Source organism: Chiloscyllium plagiosum, chromosome 10 (assembly GCF_004010195.1).
Source record: "Chiloscyllium plagiosum isolate BGI_BamShark_2017 chromosome 10, ASM401019v2, whole genome shotgun sequence".
NCBI lineage: Eukaryota > Metazoa > Chordata > Chondrichthyes > Orectolobiformes > Hemiscylliidae > Chiloscyllium > Chiloscyllium plagiosum.
Genome location: NC_057719.1, coordinates 49,493,494 through 49,504,837, shown reverse-complemented (window position 1 = coordinate 49,504,837; position 11,344 = coordinate 49,493,494). Strand labels below are relative to the sequence as shown.

The 11,344-nt window shown below is 43.8% G+C and overlaps 1 protein-coding gene and 1 long non-coding RNA gene across 5 annotated transcripts in view; one reads left to right on the top strand and one right to left on the bottom strand.

The window, feature by feature from the left end:
- naa30 (N-alpha-acetyltransferase 30, NatC catalytic subunit) overlaps positions 1–3,514 on the bottom strand; it is a 39,764-nt gene extending 36,250 nt beyond the window's left edge. The window contains exons 1-2 of one of the 3 annotated variants that reach the window (XM_043697738.1): positions 3,499–3,514; positions 2,304–3,084 (exon numbers count right to left, since the gene is read on the bottom strand). In XM_043697738.1, the coding sequence (XP_043553673.1) occupies positions 2,304–3,084; positions 3,499–3,503 (786 nt within the window). In that variant the 5' untranslated portion in view covers positions 3,504–3,514. Of the gene's footprint in view, positions 1–2,303; positions 3,085–3,373; positions 3,473–3,498 lie in introns of those variants that run through there. The other 2 variants (XM_043697740.1, XM_043697739.1) reach the window with 2 other exon arrangements.
- The window catches only part of LOC122553633, a 59,697-nt gene continuing 51,844 nt past the window's right edge, over positions 3,492–11,344 (top strand). The window contains exon 1 of one of the 2 annotated variants that reach the window (XR_006312774.1): positions 3,492–3,837. This is a non-coding gene — a long non-coding RNA (uncharacterized LOC122553633). The remainder of the gene's footprint in view (positions 3,838–11,344) is intronic. The other variant, XR_006312775.1, reaches the window with a different exon arrangement.

The window sequence follows — 11,344 nt, the reverse complement described above, 5'->3', positions numbered from 1 at the left end:
ATGGAATGAGCTGCTAGAGGATGTGGTGGAGGCTGGTACAATTGCAAAATTTAAGAGGCATTTGGATGGGTATATAAATAGGAAGGGTTTGGAGGGATATGGGCAGGTGGGACTAGATTGGGTTGGGATATCTGGTCGGCATGGACGGGTTGGACCGAAGGGTCTGTTTCCATGCTGTACATCTCGATGACTCGATAAATGCCACAACCAGCCGTCGCTAGTAGCCACACACACAGATGACAAGGACCCACAAATTTGACTAGGACAACACAACAATCATAGGTCAAGCCAAACAGAGGACTGCCAGAGAATTTCTAGAAGCATGACACTCATCAATGGACTTCATCAACAAGCACATTGACCTAGACCTAATATACCAGCCACTACAATGAACAACCGGAAGTAGTAGAAACTGAACCAACAAATTCCAGAAGACAGTACAGCAGCATTTCACAAGAGGCTCCAATATACTGAAGATGTCATCTAGACAAAGGACAAAACATCTTTCCAGCTCAGCAAATATACCCATAACTACGACAGCTGGCACCCAAGCTACAAATCTTTACACAAATCTTGAATGTCTTTAACAATAACTCTCATAGGGAAGATGTTAGAAAATGATAAGCTAACAAAACTTGCTATGTGGGCTACAACTGCACAGTCATCAGCATACCCTAAGCTATGGATATGTTGGGGATAACCAAAGGCTCTTAGAGTTTGATATTTTTCCTGTACAATTCAAACCTTCTCTATGACTAATTTGAATTAGATAGCGAAGAGACTGGACACATTCACAGTCTTTCTCAACTTATGTCAGGATGTAAAAGGAGACACAGTGTAATCCATTGGGAAAGATGGATAGTATCATATTGTCATGGATGAATCAGGTAAAAAATTTAATCGGACAACAAAGTCACTGACGGACTTTCCAAAGGGCTTCGCACCTTAAGCCTTCTGGGTTCAACGTTGGGAATTGGAAGTTTTCAGATCATAACCTCTTGCCCAAACATTTCCCCTTGTATTTTCAAAATTTCTAAGATCTCCTTGACATTCTCAGGCAACTTAAGCTTTCAGAATCCAGGGAAGAGACAGCACCTATAAGCAGCGAGTTCAGTGATTCAGCACATAGGAGCATGTGTGAGGGCTCTCACTTGGATCAAAAATGCTGAATTCATGTGGAATTCTAAAGATGTTTAAATGGCCTTGCTTGGTACAACAGTAAAAACATCAGAATGAAGCTCACTGTGAAAGAAATTCTTGAGTTTAACAGTTCCCAGGGTGAAAAAGAACTAGAAGTAAACATCCAAGAGTTAAAAATCACCTTGGACTGGTTCTGGAAGAATTGAATATCTATCTATACAAGAGTGTAAAGCATAGCTGTAAAGTGTTTTGGGTTGTGCTAAAGAAAAACAGGAAATGCTCTGTGTTGTGGCATAAAAGATCATTTTTCTACACAGATTTAACAGCAGTCTTTTGTTAAAGGAATGGTCTTAAATGCAAAATCTTGTGTGTCATCATTTAAGTTATTAACTGAAAGTTTCAGCTTGCTTTTAAAAGATTATCGACCTCCCAAGAAAATCACAACTCTATGCTAAAAAGAAACAAGTATTTTTCAGGTAGTGGGGTAGATGCCACATTTTTGGCTTGCTCTAAAAGAAACTGAAAGAAAGTCTTCATCGTGTAGTCACTAAAGTAACTGATAAGATTATACTTTTGTTTTGCATTGAACCAAAAACATTCACATCATCTCACTGTTCACAGCTGTGTTTCAGTAAAAGCAGAAAGGCCGAAAAGTGAAACAATTTTTAAGTTATTAGCTTTGTCTATAGTAACTACAGCAATCCAAGTCATCGCTAGAAGATGTGGCATTAATAAGAGTGTTACTTTTAAAAAAAAAGTCAGTATAGCAAATGTACGTTTAGTAATACACCACAGGATTTCAATGGATTTTAAAACAAGCCTTTGAACTGTTCATCTAGTCTTTCACAGAACTGCAAAGTCAAGGTTATTCGTCACATTGAGGACTATAAATAGCATGGCAAATTCATTCTTTTGTAATGCAAGTTCTTAAAGCCTAGATGCTTACAAAAATAAAATTGCACTCATTAGCATGACAACTATTGATAGCAACTGAAAGTGTGGGAATCAGCATGCAATATGCCAAAGTGACCTTTCCTTTGCAACTAATTTTCCATCCTTACAAAAAGGTGTTACATTCTGGATATTATACCGACATTTCTATTAAAAGCATTGCTTTCGATTTATATATGATATATAGCTCCCTCCACCCAAACCAGACTTACCAGAAAACAAAGCTGTGGCCAGTTGTGAATAAAATATCTATATGTATATATGGAATAAGGTTCAGACAAATCTTTCGTGATCAACCTCATTATATCTGGCATTTGCAACTCTGACTCATAGCCAACATATCGTATACTGTCGGGCTGTTGTTCCGGGTGCAAACTACAATCAGCTATCGAGGCGGCCAGGCGGTACTGCTCATCGTCATCTGGGCTGATAGCAATCCGATCGAGTCCATCACTGGGGTTGAGTGCATTAGGGCCGGCCGCCTCGGCAGTCCTTTGGTTCGCATGATTCACGTTGGGACTCTCACAATAATTGCCGTCGGCTTTCCTCCTGCCTCCTTCGGGCAGTGATAGTCCGGGATGAAACTCGACGGCGGTTGCGGCCTCGGCGCAGGACAGGCGGCCTTTGCACTCCGCCTTGTAGTGGAGCTCGGGGCTTATAACACAGCCGTTGAGCAGCCGCTGCTGCTGTTGCTGGTGGTGGTGGTGGTGATGATGGTGGTGAAGGTGCAGGACGCCCTTCTTGGCTCGGTTGGGCTCCGGGTAGTTTCCGACGCTGTTCGCCGAACGTGGCCCGCCTTCCCCGCTACGTTCCTGGTCAGCCCCGTCCAGAGCAGCCGCTTCCTCCTCCTCCTGCTCCTGCTCGCCGCCCCCTCCTGGCTGCGGCCCCGGGACTTTGCCGTAGACTCCCGAGTGGTTGAGAGTAGCGGAGAGGGGCGAGATGTCAGTGGGGGCTGGGGAAAGCACGCTAGGCCCGGGCGGTACATCAGACATCCTAAAGAGCGGAGAAACGCAGCGTCGGCATGAGGGCCAAAAGCAGCGGGTGAGAGAAAACGATCTAACCGGGAGAACGGGGAGGGGGAGGGGGAGGGCGGGGGTAGCGAGGGAGGGGGGGGGGGGTGGTGGTGAACTCACCGCCCGCCCTCAGCACTCACACATCCCGCAGCCGACCGGACCACACCAGGCCACGCTGCACAGGACCGGGAGCTGTCAGGCAGAGCCCGACACCCACACAGTTAGGGTGGAAGCGTGAGGCAGGGGGCGGGGAGAGATCAACTCGTTACCGAGACGGAGAAGCCGGCCACTCGCGGCACCCACATACAGCCAGTCGCTCGAGGCCGTTTCCACTCTCAACCTAGGCACTGTCGTAAAGTGAAGCTGCCGCGCGGCCCCGCTGCCCCCCGCGTACGTCATAACCGTCGTAAATGCGGCTTCCCGTCTCTCCTTGAAGCTGTTGTTTTACGACGTTGACCTTTGACCGACACCGAGAGAGGTCCGGAAACAGCGTTTGATGTGAGTTCGCGATGGAATGGTGTTTAGTTTGACGGCCAAAGAAAACAGGAATTTGTGTAGTTTTGAGCCCAATATCATCCAACTAAATGAAACATTAGTCTCCCCCGTCTGATGACTCTTTCTGTTTTTGATTCATGTCTTCTGTGTGAGTTTAGCCTTTGGGAAATGGTTTAAACGTTCCCTCGTTGCAAGTGCCATATTGCCTCCACTGAGCCTTTCTTTTCGTCATACTTTTGTGAGTCGTGCTCTCGTATCTTCTTTTGTCAGTCTCAAATCCAAAGTTAGCATTTATTTGATTTTAGTGAAACACGTGTTTTATTATTTGCCTTTTTATGTGGTGTATCTTTGCACAGTTGTTGTAGTTAAGGCTGGACGACTGTCAAGTATAAAAGAGACTGGCTTAAAATTAAAAATCTCACAACACCAGGTTGTAGTCTAACAGGTTTATTTGGCGGCATAGTTTCCGAAGCGCTTCTTCATCAGGTGGTTGTGAAGCAGGATCATAAGACAATTTATCGCAAAAGATTAGTTCGTGCAGCTGAAATGACATTGAATATGATATAAAATGATATATTATATTGAATATATCATTTCAGCTGCATGACACTACTCTTCTGCTATAAATTATGTGTCATGATCCTGCTTCACAATTATCTGAAGGAGAAGCAGTGGTTCGAAAGCTAGTGCCACCAAATAAACCTTTTGGACTATAACCTGGTATTGTGATTTTTAATTTTGTCCACCCCAGTCCGACACCGGCTGCTCCAAATCATGGCTTAAAATTGACGTTGTTGCAGAACGGAGCCTTTTCCTCACACGACGTGCACATCGGATAATACCACGCAATGTCAACCCAAGCGTTTTCATCGCGTCCTCAATTGGTGTTGAAGATGTCGGCTCAATTGTGTAAAACAGCGTAAGGCGCTGGAAATGCGAATGCGGGATGATAACTGTGACCTGACAGAAAGTGCTTTTGACACCGATTCACCGGAATCAAAACATTCGCTGTTCCTGAAACACGTTGCGGGACGCAAGCTTACAGATATTCATCCAAAGGGGCCCTCTCCGCTAAACATTCACGATAAATGTGTCAAGTGCTGAATTAAAACAATGGAAAGATATTTTTCCGCGGATAATGCTAATATCCCACTGGGTAAAATCATGGCCGAGATAAAATAAATTTTAAAATCTGTATCCCGTAAAGTTTAAATGAGCGTAGATTCACAGACGCCGCTTGACGGCGAAGTGCGTCTTTACAAAATGCACTAAATTATTGGATACCAGCAGAAAATGTAAATACGCCGCGGGTCAGAGACAGTCTTGCCATTTGTGGAGGAAACAGTTAGTTAAAATCGGATACATTTTTCGGGGCAGAAAAAAATCATTCCAGCAAACGCGTTAATTGGGAGAAGGCCATTCAGCCTCTTAAGCCTACTCTATCATTGTGGTTCTGTTCGCCGAGCTGGGAATTTGTGTTGCAGACGTTTCGTCCCCTGTCTAGGTGACATCCTCAGTGCTTGGGAGCCTCCTGTGAAGCGCTTCAGGGGACGAAATGTCTGCAACACAAATTCCCAGCTCAGCCAACAGAACCACAACAACGAGCACCCGAGCTACAAATCTTTTCACAAACCTACTCTATCATTCAAGTACAGTTCGGGAAGAAATAACTCTAATGGAGAATAATTAGCTATGCAGATAGTATTGGTCTCATTCGCCTGCTTTTGTTATCTGTAATCGGTTTTACGGAGATTTCCAAAGTTTTCTTTAATTTTAAGACTACAGGAAATGCATAGGTCCCCTGTTGGCTGCATTCCAAAAGAATGAACAACACACCCTTGGGAAATTACAGGTATTTGTAAAAATGTAGGTCAACAAATATGCCATCAGTTTTACATAGTAAGCACAGTCCGCATATTTCTACTGTCTTAGTAACTGGTTGCTGGCTTTCTGTGGCCATTGTCTCAGCTTCAGCCAGACTGTGTTAATGTTGCTTCATATTTGTTCTTGAGCTAAACACCTGACCCAATTATTGACTTGACTTAATCACAAAGATTGCCTAATTTCACCCCTGTAACATCAATCATCTGTGAACCTGCTTCAGTTCAACTTTGCAAAATTCTTATCTGTGCCTTTGTGCCTCACCTCCAAACTTAACCAATCCAGTGATCTCATGGTCAATGTTCCATTCTCTGCTTTGTATAAACTTCAGCTCCTCTGAAACATGACTGCCCATAACCTCACCGCACTAGGTTCTGTTCACCCATTACTCCTGTACCTACTTACATACATTGATATTTCATTTCCTGGTATTTTTATAATATCCTTCAACTGACAAATCCTTCAAGAATTTTGCACTACTCTTCAATACCTCTTTGTACATTGTACCTCATTGTACATTGCATGTCTTCTCTATGGCATCATTGTCCACTGTATCTTTATAGGTTCTGCACGCAGGATTCCACTCCATAAATCTCTTTTCCTTTCACATCCTCTCAAAAATTCATCTTATTGAACATGCAGCACCACTTTTTTAATGTCATGATTTTCCTTGTTTTTTTGCCTAACATTTGCAAATTTAGTTAGTTGAGCTGCTTCTAAGATACCAAACTTGAAATTCTGAATGATTCTTAACTCTCTTCTTTACATAGGGCTATTTTTAACTGTGCACTAGTTTTGCTTTCTACATACTTTTATCTAACTAGACTTCTGTGAAGCAGCTTGGATTGTTTCTCTATGGTGAAGATGAATTATAAATGAAAGTTGTCTTATTTTCTCTTATAGAATGAATCAAACTCATTAAAGCAGAAAGAACTTAAAGTTTCAGTTGACAAAATATCAAAACTTACTTGATGTTAGTAATGATCAAAACAAACAGATTATGGATATATTTAGAATCAAAATATCAGAAACCCCATTAGATGATATCAGCTTCAGTTTCAAATGCACTATCAAAAATAACCATATACAAAGAAGCGAGTGAAAATGGCTCAGGATTTCAAGTCTGGTATATTGAGAAGCAGCTCAAGCAACTAAACTGGCTTATGTCAGGCACAAAAGTGACAAGGAAAATCATGAAATTATTCAAAATGGTGAATAAGTTTTGAAATAAAGTTCTTATTTTTCTGTTTATTATGTTTTAGCAATATTTATTTGTATATCTGTAAAATACACTTCTATTTATTATTATTTTGATCCATTCACAAACTATCCAACGATGTATCCTCATAATGTTCAGTAATTTCTGCTCAGTTTTTTTTAGATTAGATTACTTACAGTGTGGAAACAGGCCCTTCGGCCCAACAAGTCCACACCGCCCTGCCGAAGCGCAACCCACCCATACCCCTACATTTACCCCTTACCTAACACTATGGGCAGTTTAGCATGGCCAATTCACCTGACGTGCACATCTTTGGACTGTGGGAGGAAACTGGAGCACCTGGAGGAAACCCACGCAGACATGGGGAGAACGTGCAAACTCCACACAGTCAGTCCCCTGAAGCAGGAATTGAACCCAGGTCTCTGGCGCTGTGAGGCAGCAGTGCTAACCACTGTGCTACCATGCCGCCCAGTTTATCTCGCCTCCGCTGCCGGAGCTCAATTCCATTCCAGTGCTAACTTTGTTATTTGCCATCAGACTAATAATTTGCTTTTCAGAAACATCTTTGATGCCATAGAACCATGGGTTTCTGACCACCTACCCATACCCATGTGTTGCCCTGCTATCTAGAGTTACTCAAACAAGAGACCTAGATAGACACCCAGCGACTATGGCAAGGAGTGAACTACATCACAGGTTCTAAAAAGAGACAGAGCAAGATAGCAGACGATGACACATCCCTTCCAGATCATCTCAACACCTTCTATGCTCGCTTTGAGCAGAATTTTATTGGAGAGGTAACACCTATTCCAACAAGTCCTGATCAGCCTATCCCAACAGTCACTGCAACAGAGGTCAGATCTGTTTTCCTTCGTGTGAATCCAAGGAAAGTATTGGGACCAGATGGAGAACCAGGGCGTGCACTCACAGGATGCACAGATCAATTGGCAGAGGTACTCTCGGATATCTTCGACCTCTCCCTGCAGCAGGCCACTTCCCTGCCTGTTTCAAGAGGGCCAACATCATCTATGTGTCTAAGAAGGCTCATGCAGCATATCTCAATGACTACCCCCAGTGGCCCTAACTTCGATGGTCATGAAGTGCTTTGAAAGGCTTGTCATGGCACTATTCAACTCCAGTCTCCCACTACTCTTGACCCACACCAATTTGCCTATTGAACTATCAGATCCACATCAGATGCCATATCACTAGCCCTTCATTGCTCCCTGGAACATCTTGACACCAAGAATAACTACCTAAGAATCCTACTCATTGACTGCAGTTCAGCCTTCAACACTATTATCCCCTCAAGACTGATTACTAAACTTAGTGATCTCGGACTAAGCACTCACTGCAACTAGATCCTCAGTTTCCTGACCCACTAGCCACTATCTGTTAAGATTGGGGACAATATTTCATCCTCACTAACACTCAACACCTGGAGCCCCCCCAGGGGTGCGTACTCCGCCTTCTACTGTACTTATTGTATTCCCATGACTGTGTCACCAAAAAATAGATTAATGCCATTTACACGTTCACTGATAACACCACCACAGTCGGTAGAATCTCAGATGGCGACGAAAGAGACTACAGACAGGCGGTAGAAGACCTGAAAAAATGGTGCACTGACAACAACCTTGCTCTCAATGCTGGCAAAACCAAGGAACCCATTATTGACTTTTGGCGGGATTTTACTCATGCCCCTCTACACATTAACAGCAGAACAAGTGGAGTGTCAAGCTCCTGAGGGTGGTTATCCACAACAAGCTTTCTTGGACTCTTCACGTGAATGCACTGGTTACAAAGGCCCAACAACATTTCTTCCTCAGGTAGCTGAGGAAATTTGGCACGATGGCGAATACCCTTGCCAACTTTTATAGGTGCGCCATCGAGAGCATTCTGTCTGGATGTATCACTACCTGGTATGGCAATTGTACCATTCAAGATTGGAGACGGTTACAGAGAGTGGTTAACTCGGCCCGGACAATCACAAAGGCCAACCTCCCATCTATAGAATCTAGCTACCAGGCCTGTTGTCAAGGAAAGGCCACCATTATTCTCAAAGATCCATCCCACTGTGGCAATGTTTTTCTACAACCTCTACCATTGGGGAGAAGACAATGCCTGAACGCCTGAACATGCACCAGCTGGTTTCAAAACAGTTTATACCCTACTGTTGTTAGAATATTGAATGGACTCACAAACTCTTAACATTCGCCTGTACCTGTGTTTTTATTTTTGCTGCTGTTTACCTATTTATTTACTTATCTATGCTACTTAACTCTGTGATCTGCCTGTATTGCTCGCAAGATAAAGCTTTTCACTGTGCCTCGGTACATGTGACAATAAATTCAATTCAATTCAATTCATTTTGCCAGCTTGAGAACTGTCTATTTTCTGCTCTACTCCATGACTTTTGCTTTCAGCAATTTCATCTGTCAAGTAGTTATGTTCTCACTGGCTTTCCTTCTTTACTTATGTCCTATTTTCTGTGCACTTCACTCTCTATTTTAGTCCTAGTTATTGTCTATTCCTGTGCCCATTGCAGCCATTCTCTTGGTCTGTAGTGTGTGACTCTTTCTTTCAACTTTAGTTCTTCTTGCAGTATACTTCAGTAGAATTTCTTCTCTTTCTCCTTAGGTCCTGATATCACTTTGCTATTTAATATCTGTTCATCTAACTTTGCTTCTCTTCATGTGCTTATGCCTGAAATGTCGATTCTCCTGTGCCCTGGATGCTGCCTGACCTGCTGCGCGTTTCCAGCAACACATTTTCAGCTCTGATCTCCAGCATCTGCAGCCCTCACTTTCTCCTCTACAGATGCTGCCTGACTTACCGTGTATCTCCAGCAATTTGTATTTTTACTTCTTTCTTTGATTTGTCGTCCCTGTGATTGAACTTTCTCAGGTAATGTTTGGGGCCTAATTCACTCTTCAATCCCAAATATGGTTCATCGGTGTTGAAATAATTACACTTAGAAGTGTTGCTGTAAGGAATTGCATTGTGGCTATAGATCTTGTTTGTTCTATTTGGATCATTGTTTGTACGATACGGTTATATTTCTCTGTGGAGTTTGCGCATTCTTACCATGTTTGTGTGAGAATGCAAGAAAAATCGTGAAGTGGTCTTTTCTCCACTTGTCACATGGGTCCCTGAATGGTTTAGCAGTAAATCAAAGTCCCTCATCCTGAATTATCTCCTTTGGTGACCTCAATAAACATAAAACAGCATTTATAGTGTGCTCCACAGTTTGCTTGACGGATTCTGGAAGTGATGGTAAAATCAGACAAAATAAATCATTCCCATGGACATGGAAGAGGTCTGAAACAATCTTGGCTTCGTGTCAAACAGGAACTTTGTGTGGTAAAAGTGGTTTATTGTGCTGACTTGGCATACTTTCCTGACATGTCCCTCATTATGTAATTGTGACTTCATGTCTTTTGATTCTGATCTGCCTTGTGGGATTTGGTAGATTACATTGATTGTTCACGTTATCTCTCTCTCTCACTCTCTCACTCTCTCTCTGGGCACCATCTCCATGTATTGTATTCATTCCATCAACACCCTGTCCCGCTACTCTTACCCATCTCGGTCATCAGCATTAATACTACCCTCTCCCAACTGTTTCTCAGTTGCCACTACGAAGGATCACTGGAGTCAAAACAAAACCGCTATTTTTCTCTCTATGGATGCTGACAGTCTTGCCGAGTTTCTCCAATTTTGTTTGTTTCAGATTTCCAGTATCCGCAGTTCTTTATTTTTATTTCAGGGAGAAAGTGAGGTCTGCAGATGCTGGAGATCAAAGTTGAAACTTTATTGCTGGAACAGCACAGCAGGTCAGGCAGCATCCAGGGAACAGGAGATTCGACGTTTCGGGCACAGGCCCTTCTTCAGGAATGAGCAGAGAGTGTTCAGCAGGAGAAGATAAAAGGTAGGGAGGAGGGACTTGGAGGAGGGGCGTTGGAAATGTGATAGGTGGAAAGAGGTCAAGGTGAGGGTGATAGGTCGGAGTAGGATGGAGGCGGAGAGGTCAAGAAGAAGACTGCAGGTCAGGAAGGTGGTGCCGGGCTGGAGGAATTCGGCTGAGACAAGGTGGGGGGAGGGGGGATGAAGAAACTGGTGAAGTCCAAGTTCATCCTTGACTGACGGTCAGCTTCGACTGACCGAACTGGTCCTCACCCTGAACAACTTTTCTTTCCAATCCTCCCACTTTCTCCAAACAAAAGGAGTAGCCATGGGCACCCGCATGGGCCCCAGCTATGCCTGCCTCTTCGTAGGGTATGTGGAACAATCCATCTTCCGCAACTACACTGGCCCCACCCCCCATCTTTTCCTTCGCTACATTGATGACTGTATCGGCGCTACCTCGTGCTCCCACGAGGAGGTTGAACAGTTCATCCACTACACTAACACCTTCCACCCCGACCTCAAATTCACCTGGACAGTCCCGGACTCCTCCCTCCCCTTCCTAGACCTTTCTGTTCCTACCTCAGGCGACCGAATCAACACGGACATCTACTACAAACCAACCGACTCCCACAGCTACCTAGACTACACCTCCTCCCACCCTGCCCCCTGTAAAAACGCCATCCCATTCTCCCAATTCCTTCGTCTCCGCCGCATCTGCTCCCAGGAGGACCAGTCC